This window comes from Geotrypetes seraphini, chromosome 6, assembly GCF_902459505.1.
Source record: "Geotrypetes seraphini chromosome 6, aGeoSer1.1, whole genome shotgun sequence".
NCBI classification, from domain to species: domain Eukaryota; kingdom Metazoa; phylum Chordata; class Amphibia; order Gymnophiona; family Dermophiidae; genus Geotrypetes; species Geotrypetes seraphini.
In genome coordinates this window covers 228,714,980-228,727,503 of record NC_047089.1, presented here as the reverse complement: position 1 = coordinate 228,727,503, position 12,524 = coordinate 228,714,980, and the positions used below count along the sequence as shown (strand labels likewise).

General features: G+C 44.8%; 1 protein-coding gene across 4 annotated transcripts in view; it reads left to right on the top strand.

Moving 5' to 3' along the window:
• SYNJ1 (synaptojanin 1) overlaps positions 1-12,524 on the top strand; it is a 266,393-nt gene that overhangs the window by 174,822 nt on the left and 79,047 nt on the right. For all 4 annotated transcript variants that reach the window (XM_033947942.1, XM_033947940.1, XM_033947941.1 and 1 more), the window contains exon 22: positions 5,914-6,076. In XM_033947942.1, coding sequence (XP_033803833.1) covers positions 5,914-6,076 — 163 coding nt within the window. The remainder of the gene's footprint in view (positions 1-5,913; positions 6,077-12,524) is intronic.

Below are 12,524 nucleotides of genomic sequence, written 5' to 3'. Positions count from 1 at the left end.
ATCTCTCCCTCCCATGCGATCCTCCCAGCAAGATAACCTTAACAACAAACCTCCCTCCAGCGTTGGCAGCCGCAGCACGCTAAACAGGCTGCTTCGTGGCTTTCTCCTGCCGGTGAGTCCCTCTGCCTCGGGTGCTTCAAGGCCTGGCTTCTTCGGGCAGCAGCAGCATTTACAATTCGCTGCTGTTGCCGGCTTCAGGCCTTCCTCTCTGGCGGGTCCTGCCTACTTCCTGTTTTCATGAAGACAAGACCCGCCAGAGAGGAAGACCTGCTGCTGCCCGATGAAGTTCAAGGAGGAAAGGGAGAAGAGGGGGAGAGAAAGGCTTGGAGGGAAGAAGAGATGGCAGGGCATGGAGGGAAGGAGAAAGGTATGCCAGATCAAGGGGAAAGGAAGGAGGAGATGCCATATGAAACAGAGAGAGAGAGGGTGGACACTGGATGGAAAGAGAAGAGAGGGCAGTGAATGGAAGGGGCAAGACAGAGGGTGAACAGTAGATGGAAGGGGTAGAGAGAAGGAGACAGACACTGAATGGAAGTGTGGGGGAGAGGAGGGACAGTCGCTGAATGGAAGTCTGAGGGACAGGGGAGCAGATGTGGGGAGGAGAAAGAAAAAAGGGCACATGCAGGATTGAGGGAAGAGGATAGAGTTAGAAATAAAGATAGACAGGGGGCCAGGGAAAGACACAGACAGAAAGAATGACAGACAGACAGCATCCAAGGAGAGAGAGACAAAAAAAACCAAACAGACAGATGGACATCTACTCTAGCACCTGTTAATGGAACGGGCTAAAACACTAGTACATAATATTCCTAATATACATTTTTCTCATCCACATATTTAGATACCTATTTTTTAGCTAGCTCTTTACACTCGCTAACACACTTTTCTACACCTCTATACATACAAGCTGTTTTATGCTCTTTTAGTTATTTATACCACTCATATAATATACCTCATGTATGTTTTTTATATATTACTATCTGTAACACGTTTATTTGGTCATTTCCTTATGCTATGCACTTGTACCACATACCTGATCCCTATTTTGACCGGGGTTCTTATATCCTGCCACTCATCATTATCTTTAATTTTTGATGCATATCTCTATACATCGGTCCTGCACATACTGTGCTGTCTTTTTCTGACAGTTAGCTCACTCTTTACATTTGCAATCTCTCATATATCCCTTATGTTTTATTGTTTAGACTACTATCCATTCTCTCTCTCCTCCACAGTGGCCCTACAAGTGTATTTTCATCACCATATGTCCTATACACAGTACCCTCACCTTCAGGGATGGGACAGGGAAATGAGTTTCTGCGGGAATGGGGAAAAATTTGTCCCTGCATCATTCTCTAGTCTGAATCGATTTTCCTCCCATATGCGCGTACTATGATTACTTCACCACTAGAATAAGAATTCTAGAAATCATCTTTAATCTGCTGTAGATTAAAGGACCATTAAAAGAGCACCAGCGATGTCTCCAACTACTGTCCAATAGAAAATTTACCTTTCATACCGAAAATCATTGAAAGGCTGATTGCAGATCAGTTGACAAACTTTCTGGACAATACCATCTCTCTACATCCTTATCAAACAGACTTCTATCACCACTTCTCCACTGAAACATCTCTCTTAGGTATGCTTACATTGCTGCAAACTCATCTAGACCAAAACAAGACTGCTGTCTTGATCTCTCTCTTTTTTTTGGCTTTTGATTTAGTTGGCATTACTTTATTTGAAAGACATCAGGAGACATCACAGCAGTAGCATTTAGTTGGTTTCGCCCTTACAGTATTTAACTGACAGAGCAAAACCTCACAAATATACAATACGTTAGCACCAACATTGATTGGTTAACATCTTTCTGGCACCTCTGTGTACACTAATCCAGTTGCTGGAATTGACTTTATCAATGTGGATGATATCCAAATACTTACTGTAGTGTATCACACACACCATCAGGACCCACAAGAAGGGGGGAGGCATAGCACTATATATAAAGGACTCTATCTACTCGGTCGGGATGGATATGGCAAAGAAGGCAGAGGGGCTGGAATCGCTATGGGTCAAATTGCCGGGAAACAAGGGTACAGGCATAAAACTGGGGCTGTACTATCGCCCACCTGGTACGCCGGAGGAAATCGGACACGACTTGGAAGCTGAACTGAGACAAGAATGCAGGACTGAAAGTGTAACAGTGATGGGGGACTTCAACTACCCGGGGATTGACTGGAGTACGGGTCACTCCAACTGCACTAAGGAAACAGGATTTGTAGAATCTGTGAGGGACTGCTTCATGGAGCAACTAGTCAAGGAACCGACGCGAGGGAGTGCTACTCTTGACCTCATCTTAAACGGATTAGGGGGGCCTGCAAGAGGGGTAGAAGTGGGAGGACCACTAGGAAATAGTGACCACAACGCGATCAGATTCACATTAGAAAGGGGGACACCCACAGTAAGGAGGCCCGCAACAACTGCGCTCAACTTCAGGAAAGGTAACTATGTTGCTATGAGGGAAATGGTGGGGAGGAAGCTCAAAAACGTCCTTAGGATGGAGACTGTAGGAAGCGCCTGGACCCTATTCAGGGACACCCTGAAGGAAGCACAAAGAATGTACGTCCCAAGTTTCAGGAAAGGCGGCAAGAACAAGCGGTCAAAGGACCCAGTTTGGATCTCAACAGAAGTAAAGAGGGCAATAAACGACAAGAAAGTGTCCTTCCGGAGATGGAAAAAGGACCCAACGGAGGAAAATCACCAGGCGCACAGGAAATGCCAAAAGGAATGCCACCGAGAGGTTAGAAAAGCAAAAGGGAAATATGAAGAGGGGCTGGCCAGGGAGGCAAAAAACTTCAAGGCATTCTTCAGTTACGTAAAGGGGAAGCGACCAGCGAGAGAGGAGGTGGGGCCGTTGGACGATGGGGATAGGAAGGGAGTGATCAAGGAGGATAAAGAGGTAGCTGAGAGGTTGAACACGTTCTTCTCGTCGGTTTTCACGAGAGAAGACACATCTAATATACCGGACTCAGAGGAGCTCATGAGTGGGGAACAGGCTGAAAAATTAGAACACATAGAGGTAAGTAAGGAGGATGTCCTCAAGCAGATAGACAGGTTAAAATGCGGCAAATCGCCGGGCCCGGACGGGATCCACCCAAGGGTTCTGAAAGAACTAAGACAAGAAATAGCGGGCACAATCCAGCATGTTTGCAACCTATCCTTGAAAACTGGAGAGGTACCAGAGGACTGGAAATTGGCGAATGTCACACCTATCTTCAAGAAGGGATCGAGGGGTGACCCCGGAAACTACAGGCCGGTGAGCCTGACTTCAATTATAGGGAAGATGGTGGAAGCTATGATCAAGGATGGTATTTGCGAGCATATCGAGAGATATGGCCTACTGAGAACAAGCCAGCATGGATTCTGTAAGGGAAGGTCATGCTTAACGAACCTTCTGTACTTCTTTGAGGGAATAAGCAGTCGGGTGGACAATGGGGAACCTATAGACATCATTTACCTTGATTTTCAAAAGGCTTTCGACAAGGTGCCACATGAAAGGTTGCTTAGGAAACTGTGGAACCACGGGGTGGGAGGGGATGTGCACAGATGGATCGAGCACTGGTTGTCGGGTAGACTGCAGAGGGTCGGAGTAAAGGGACAATACTCTGACTGGCGGGGAGTCACAAGCGGTGTGCCACAGGGATCGGTGCTGGGGCCGTTACTCTTCAACATATTTATCAATGACCTGGAAAAAGAGGCAAAGTGCGAGGTTATAAAATTTGCAGACGATACCAAACTGTGCGGCAGAGTTAGGTTTAGGGAGGAGTGTGAGGACCTGCAAAGGGACCTGGACAAGCTGGAAGACTGGGCAAACAAATGGCAAATGCGCTTTAACGTGGAAAAATGCAAGGTCATGCATATAGGGAAAAAAAACCCGTTGTTCAAATACAAATTGGGGGGGGCATTATTGGGAGACAGCAGTCTTGAGAGAGACTTGGGTGTGCTGGTGGATGCATCACTGAAGCCATCTGCACAGTGCGCAGCAGCCTCGAAAAAAGCCAACAGGATGCTGGGCATCATAAAGAGGGGCATAACAACCAGGACGCGGGAAGTCATCATGCCATTGTATCGAGCTATGGTGCGTCCACATCTGGAATACTGCGTTCAATATTGGTCGCCGTACCTCAAGAAGGACATGGCAGTGCTTGAGAGAGTCCAAAGGAGAGCAACGAAACTGGTAAGAGGGCTGGAACACTGCCCATACACCGAGAGGTTGGATAGGCTGGGGCTCTTCTCTCTGGAAAAAAGGAGGCTCAGGGGAGATATGATAGAGACCTTCAAGATCATGAGGGGCATAGAGAGGGTGGATAGGGACAGATTCTTCAGGCTGAAGGGGTCAACAGGCACGAGGGGGCATTCGGAGAAACTGAAGGGAGATAGGTTCAGAACAAATGCAAGGAAGTTTTTCTTCACCCAAAGGGTCGTGGACACTTGGAATGCGCTACCGGAGGAAGTGATCAGGCAGAGTACGGTACAGGGATTCAAACAGGGATTGGACGGATTCCTGAGGGATAGGGGGATCGTGGGATACTGAGAGAGGTGCTGGGATGTAACACAGGTATAGAAAGCAATCCAAGTAATAAGTATAGAAATCCAACCAGGTAGTGCATGTGCAAGACCGGAGGGTTAGGACTTCGATGGGAAGATAAGACTCAATGGGAAACCAAGGTGGCAAGGGGGCCCCTTCTGGTGACTCAGACAGGCCGTGACCTGTTCGGGCCGCCGCGGGAGCGGACTGCTGGGCAAGATGGACCTGTGGTCTGACCCAGCGGAGGCACTGCTTATGTTCTTATGTTCTTATACCCAGCCTTATTGGACAGAATTGCAGATTATTCGCAATTACAAAAAATGAAACTTTAGTGTAGATAAAATCAGGGCCCTATTTTGACAGGATCCTCTACACAAATTTAGTCTCTGAAAAATAAAAGATGAAATGTGGAGTCTCTCAGGGCTTCCCACTCTCCTTGATTCTTTTCAACATAATACAAGGGAATTCTGATAAATCCTTGGCTTTGTAAAGAAAACAAGCTATGGGATTTTTTTTTTAAACGATTTCCTCTACATATTCACTACTAAGCTCCTCACACATAATGACTTCATTGATCTAACTTCGTCTTTAACCCATCCAAGAAAAATTGTTTTCCAGATATCACATGGTTTAGCTCTAAGCTCTCTTTACAAGTCTGACACTAGTTTGAAAGGCTGGGGATGGGGGAGTGGTGAGTATACCACAAAAGTAGCCCCATGTCAAGATCCCATTGGCTATAGAGCAGTGTAATTAACAGTAGCATGGCATGCTCTGAACAGCCAAAATGATGTTTAGTTTTGAATATCGGATACCTACAGGAAGAAGCTTCAAACAGATTGTTGTGTTTTTGTTCTGTTTAAGCTTGATTTATTATGTATGTTCTCTTGTGAACTGCCAAGAACTTTGGATTGTGCGGTATAGAAATATATAAATAAATAGACATTTTTGAGCAAGGAAAAGTCTTGCTCTGTCTTCCCTCAGCAATCAAGGTACATGTACGTTATAAAAGATTTTTAATTGTCTTATTTTTGAGTCAGGTTGCCAAACTCCGGAACTCTTTGCCCCCAGAAATAAGATTAGAGCTTTGTTTTCTCAGATTCTGGAATGTTTGAATATTTTATTTAAGAAGTTCTTGAAGGTTGCTTTTTAATTTTTGTGTTTAACCAATTAATTTGCTGTTTCTTCGAAGGAGGGTGTTTGTTTATTTGATGAATTTTATTGTAATCTGCATTCTGCACTAAACATTTTTGGTAAGATGTGGAATATAAGTTCTTTGTATTGTACATTATTCAATTTTATATTTAAATTTGCCTTCTTTTTATATATAGGTCTTGGGAAGACCCATACAGATTAGCTTGAAAAACCCAGACTGGATCACACAGCTGGAAGAGGAGATGAATCTGGAAAAGATTAGTAGTAGTTTACCTTATTCAACTAGCTCTACTTGGCTTGGTGAAGATGCAGATATTGCTGCAGACTTTGACATGGAAGGTTTGTGTATTTTTATTTTTTTCATCAGCTACCCTATAGAGTCCTATAATGAAAAATGGCAAATTCCTTTCATCACAAATTTTACACCCCCCCACATCTTTTTACAAAACCATAGCACGTTTTTTAGTGCCATCCACAGCAGTAACAGCTCTGATGCTCATAGAATTCCTATGAGTATTGACGCCGTTACCACCTTGGCCAGCGCTAAAAACGATGCTACAGGTTTGTAAAAGGAGGGAGGGGTTAATTTTTTTGAAATAATTTGTTGGTTGTTAGTATAAACTGTATGGAAGGGTTTCTTAGTTCTATTGCTCTTTCTTCCAAGAATAGTTTTACTGAGAATTAGTTAAATCACCAGTTGCAAAGAAGGGTGATTTCACCCAGATATAACCACCAGAAGAAAGGAGGTGTTGATGCCCCATTTGGAGTACTGTGTTCATTTTTGGAGACTGTATCTTGCTAAGGACAAAAAGTGGTTCACAAAAAAGTCACAAAAATAGCATGAGGTTTTCACCACAAGGCATATGAGGTGAGATTTGATGACCTGAACATGTACACCCTGGAGGAAAGGAGAATACAGGGAGATATGGTAGCCATTCAAATATTTGAAAGGTTTTAATATACAAACAAAACTTTTCCAGAGACAGGAATGCGATAGGACTAGAGGGCATAAATTGAAGTTGCTGGGGTAACCAACTCAAGAATAATGTTGGGAAGTACTTGGGTGGTAAATACCTGGAACACCTTCTGTGTGAGGAGGTGGAGATGAAAATGGTAACAGAATTCAAAACTGTTTGAGATAAACACTGTACTCCACTGGTAAAGGAGGAGGAGCTGAAAGATGTGATTGACATCCTTCTGCAACAGTTCATGACCAGAGGATATTCAGCTAGAGTATAGACTCCTATGTGCATTAACAGAAAGAATGATTATCCAGGTAGGAACCTAATCTTCTATTAATCAAAGTTAAATTGGAAGTCAATGAGCAGATCTGAGTAGCAGAGTAATATGGTTAAATCCATCTGTGATATCTGTTGATTGCCCTATCTTCAGAAAACATTTGATACAGGTAAGCAGTTTCACTTTGACCATCATTTTGGGTATCGCACTGAAAGGTTATATTTCATCACCAAACTGGCAGCATCGTTTTGACATGTTGCAGATATACAAAAGTCCTTATCACTTAACTTTCATTTCACATTACTCTAACATATAATGCTAGAAAAAAAACTAGGGCCCAATATTTAGCCAGTGATGACCAGTGTTTTACTGACTGCCGCTGGTTAAGTGCTGACTCCACCCTTGGAATGCACCCAAAATAGCCAGTTTTGACTTGGGCAATAACCAAGCATTTTCAGCAGCACTTTCCAGTTAAGTGCCACTGAAAATGCCTGGTTAACCTTGGACAGGTAATTTAAATGGTTCAGTATCAGGCCCTAAGTGTGTTGTGTAAAGTACTACACAGATAAAACCAAGTTTTTCCCAGGACAAGCAGGCAGCATAATTTCACATGTGGGTGATGTCATCCACGGAGCCCTGGTACGAACAGCTTTAAAAGTACAACGACACTGTAAGAACTTGAGAAAGTTCATGAACTGCCCACACCACGCCCAACACAGGCTCGTGGTACCTCAGTTCTTAGTTTTCCGTAGAGCTAAGAAGTCGTGTTTCTGAACGCTGTTCATTTTTTTCATGTTGCCTTCCTGCTCAGGTGTGTGTTCTTTTAATATTTCTTTTAAAGTTTCTTCATTAGTAAAAAAAAAAAAAGGAGAAGAATCTTTTTTTCTTCTCTTTTTTTCCTCGTTGCTTTTTGCTGTCAAGGACTTCATTTTTTTTCTCTCAGCCATTGATTTTACTTGGCTGACGCGGTATTTCTGCCATGCCCAGGCCGTTAACGGTCAAAAAGTGCTGTAACATAGAAACATAGAAACATAGAAAAAGCGGCAGAAAAGGGCTATTGCCCACCAAGTCTGCCCATTCCAAGTATCCCCCCCCTGAGTTTACTCCCTTAAAGATCCCACGTGAGTATCCCATTTTTTCTTAAAATCTGTTACGCTACTGGCCTTTATCACCTGGGGTGGGAGTCTGTTCCAATGGTCCACCACTCTCTCGGTGAAGAAGTACTTCCTGGGATCGCCATGAAACTTCCCTCCCCTGATTTTCAGCGGATGCCCTCTGGTGGTTGAGGGTCCCATGAGCCAGAAGATATCATCTTCTGACTCGATGCGTCCCGTGATGTACTTATACGTTTCAATCATATCTCCCCGTTCTCTTCTTTCCTCAAGTGAGTACAGCCGCAACTTCTTTAGTCTTTCTTCATACGTGAGATCCTTGAGCCCCATGACCATCCTGGTGGCCGTTCGCTGAACCGACTCGATCCTCAGCACGTCCTTTCGGTAGTGTGGGCTCCAAAACTGCACACAGTACTCTAAATGAGGCCTTACCATGGCTCTGTACAACGGCATCATAACCTCAGGTCTCCTGCTGACGAAACCTCTACGGATACACCCCATCATTTGTCTTGCCCTGGAGGAAGCCTTCTCCACTTGATTGGCAACCTTCATATCCTCGCTAATGATCACTCCTAGATCGCGTTCCGCCGTAGTTCTAACCAAGGTCTCACCATTTAGTACATAAGTTCTACAGGGGTTTCTCCTGCCCAAGTGCATTATCTTGCATTTTTTAGCATTGAAGCTTAGCTGCCAAGTTTTTGACCATTTTTCCAGCAGTAGTAGGTCGTGTGTCATATTATCAGGTAATAAGCATCTGCCTACTATGTTACAAAGTTTGGCATCGTCGGCGAACAGTGATACCCTTCCTCTAAGTCCTTTCGTCATATCTCTTATGAATAAATTGAATAGGATCGGACCCAGGACCGATCCCTGCGGCACTCCACTGATCACGTCCGATGCTTTGGATGGGGTACCGTTTACCACCACCCTCTGAAGTCTACCGCTCAGCCAATCCCCAACCCATGTAGTTAGAATGTCTCCTAATCCCATCGATTTCAGCTTGTTCAGTAATCTTCGATGAGGGACGCTATCAAATGCTTTACTGAAGTCCAAATATACCACGTCCAGTGACTCTCCGGCGTCCAGTTGTCTGGTAACCCAGTCAAAAAAGCTAATCAGATTAGATTGGCAGGATCTACCCCGGGTGAACCCGTGTTGGTGTGGATCACGCAGTTTTTCTTCATCTAGGATTGTGTCAAGATTCTGTTTAATCAGTGTTTCCATGAGTTTACACACTATAGACGTGAGACTCACTGGTCTGTAGTTTGCTGTCTCTGTCCTGCAGCCCTTTTTGTGGAGTGGGATTACGTTGGCGGTTTTCCAGTCCAAGGGGACCCTTCCTGTACTTAGGGAAAGATTGAAAAGAACAGATAATGGTTCTGCCAGGACTTCCCTTAACTCCCTGAGCACTCTGGGGTGTAGGTTATCCGGTCCCATGGCTTTGTTTACTTTGAGTCTTGAAAGTTCGCCGTAGACACTACTGGGCGTAAATTCGAAATCCTGAAACGGGTCTTTCCGGTTATCTCCCGTCTGCAGCTGTGGACCAGCTCCCGGCTCTTCGCGGGTGAACACTGAACAGAAGTATTGGTTTAGTAATTCTGCCTTCACAGAGTCTGATTCTGCAAAGTTACCGTCCGATTGCTTCAGGCGAACTATCCCATCTTTGTTTCTTTTTCTGTCGCTAATATAGCTGAAGAAAGATTTATCCCCTTTCTTAATTTTCCGTGCTAGCTCTTCCTCCATTCGGAGTTTGGCCTCTCTGACTGCTGTTTTGACAGCTTTAGATCTGTCTAGATAGTCCTCTTTTGCCCCCTCTCTGCCTAAATGTTTGTAGTCGATAAAAGCGTCTCTTTTCTGTTTAACTAGGTCTGAAATTTCTTTACTGAACCATTGGGGTCTTTTGTTTCTCCTGCGTTTACTTACAGTCTTTATGTATCGGTCTGTTGCTTCGTGTAGTATGGACTTCAGAGTCAACCACATATCCTCCACATTATCAGTTTTTGCTTGTTTATGTAGCTCCTCATGGACGAACTCTCCCATGCGGTTGAAGTCTGTGCCTCTAAAGTTGAGAACCCTTGTTGCTGTGTTTGTTTTCGGGAATCCTTTCTTGAGGTTGAGCCAAACCATATTATGGTCGCTGGAGGCCAGTGTTTCTCCTACTGAGACTTCCGTGACGCTATCTCCGTTGGTGAGAACCAGGTCTAGCAACGCCTTGTCCCTGGTGGGTTCCAATACCAATTGCTTGAGGCGTGCGCCCTTTATGGAGTTTAATATTCTTCTGGTGCTACCCGTAGTCGCGGAGAGTGTGTCCCAATCTGCATCTGGCATGTTGAAGTCTCCTAGCATTACAGAGTCCCCGCGCAGTGTGATATTCTCTATGTCCTCGATTAATTCCATGTCTTTGTCCTCTTGTTGCCTGGGAGGTCTATATATCACACCAAGGTATAGGCATCTTTCATTTCCTCTGGCCAGGTTCACCCAGAGGGATTCCCCAGTGTATCTAACATCTGTGATTCTGGTGGTTTTGATGCTTTCCTTAGTGTATAGCGCTACTCCTCCTCCCAATTTACCCACTCGGTCGCAGCGAAGTAGGTTGTACCCTGGTATAACCATATCCCACCCATGTGATTCCGTGAACCAGGTTTCAGATATCGCTATCACGTCAAGATCAGCATTTGTTATTTCAGTCTCTAATTCTAGAATCTTATTGCCCAAGCTGTGCGCATTAACATACATGGCCCTCCATTTCTGTGAAGAGTTTACTTTATGAGTTAGTGTGGCTCCTAAATTATCAGTGATATTGCTCCCTGAATTAATGTGGATGTCATTGGTACTTACCTTAGACTTGGTAGTGTGAGTGCGACTTGCCTCCTCAGGGTGGTTTCTTACTGCTCTGGGATATAAGTATGTACCCTCCCCCAACTTACCTAGTTTAAAGCCCTATGGAGTAGGCGGGCCAATCGATGTCCAAATACGTTTCTACCTCTTCTGGTTAGGTGGAGTCCATCTGGTCCTTGTAGTCCCTGGAGCGTCTCGCCGTGGTTTAGAAATCCAAAGTTCATTTCTCTGCACCATTCTCGGAGCCATTCGTTAGTTCGTTGAATACGGAGCCAATAGGTGCAAAGGCCAATTTCTATCACCAACCCACACAGTTGGTGCTTGCAGCGCCTTGGGCCTGACCACCATGTCGAATCCGGCGCTCGGTGTTCTACCCTGCAGAACGTTCCATCAAGAGCCGGAAACTTCAATAGAAGAAGTTGTTCGGGACCAGCATGGACACCGAAAAGATATCACAACCTTTGATGTTGAAGACATCGACGCCGGTGTCGGAAGACCTCGCTCTGTCCAATAAGCCAGCTAAGAAGCCTCTAGCTCCCAAATGGCATCACAGGTTGATCTTGCATCGAGTCCCATGATGCCATCCAAGCAGCGACGACCACCTTTGCGGCTTGCCTCAACATCGAGGTGTGCATCCTCATCGAGGCAAGCTGCGGCACCGATAGTAATTTCAGATAAGCCAGAGGTACTGGTGCTTTCCTTTCGTGAAAAGCTTGATGCACTTTTCCAAGCAGAGTTGGGTGCTGTATTCAAATTGCTTACCCCAGGTGGGGTGGAAGGAGACGTACATAGATGGATCAGAAACTGGTTGGAGGGTAGAAAACAAAGGGTAGGAGTGAAGGGTCACTACTCCGACTGGAGGAGGGTCACGAGTGGTGTCCCGCAGGGCTCGGTGCTCGGGCCGCTGCTATTTAATATCTTCATAAATGATCTAGAAACAGGGACGAAGTGCGAGATAATAAAATTTGCGGATGACACCAAACTATTTAATGGAGCTCGGACTACAGAGGACTGCGAAAAGTTGCAAAGGGACTTGAACAAATTAGAAGAATGGGCGGCGAAATGGCAGATGAAGTTCAACATTGAGAAATGTAAAGTATTACATGTGGGGAGCAGAAACTCGAGGTACAACTATACAATGGGAGGGATGTTATTGAATAAGAGTACCCTGGAAAGGGACTTGGGAGTAATGGTGGACATGACAATGAAGCCGTCGGCACAGTGTGCAGCGGCCGCTAAGAGAGCGAATAGAATGCTTGGTATAATCAAAAAGGGTATTACAGCCAGAACGAAAGAAGTTATCCTGCTGTTGTATCGGGCGTTGGTGCGCCCGCATTTGGAGTACTGCGTACAATATTGGTCGCCGTATCTTAAGAAGGATATGGCGTTAGTCAAGAGGGTTCAGAGGAGAGCAACACGTCTGATAAAAGGTATGGAAAACCTGTCATATTCTGAGAGATTGGAGAAGCTGGGTCTCTTTTCCCTGGAGAAGAGGAGACTTAGAGGAGATATGATAGAGACTTACAAGATCATGAAGGGCATAGAGAGAGTAAAGAGGGACAGATTCTTCAAACTTTCTAATAATAAAAGAACAAGAG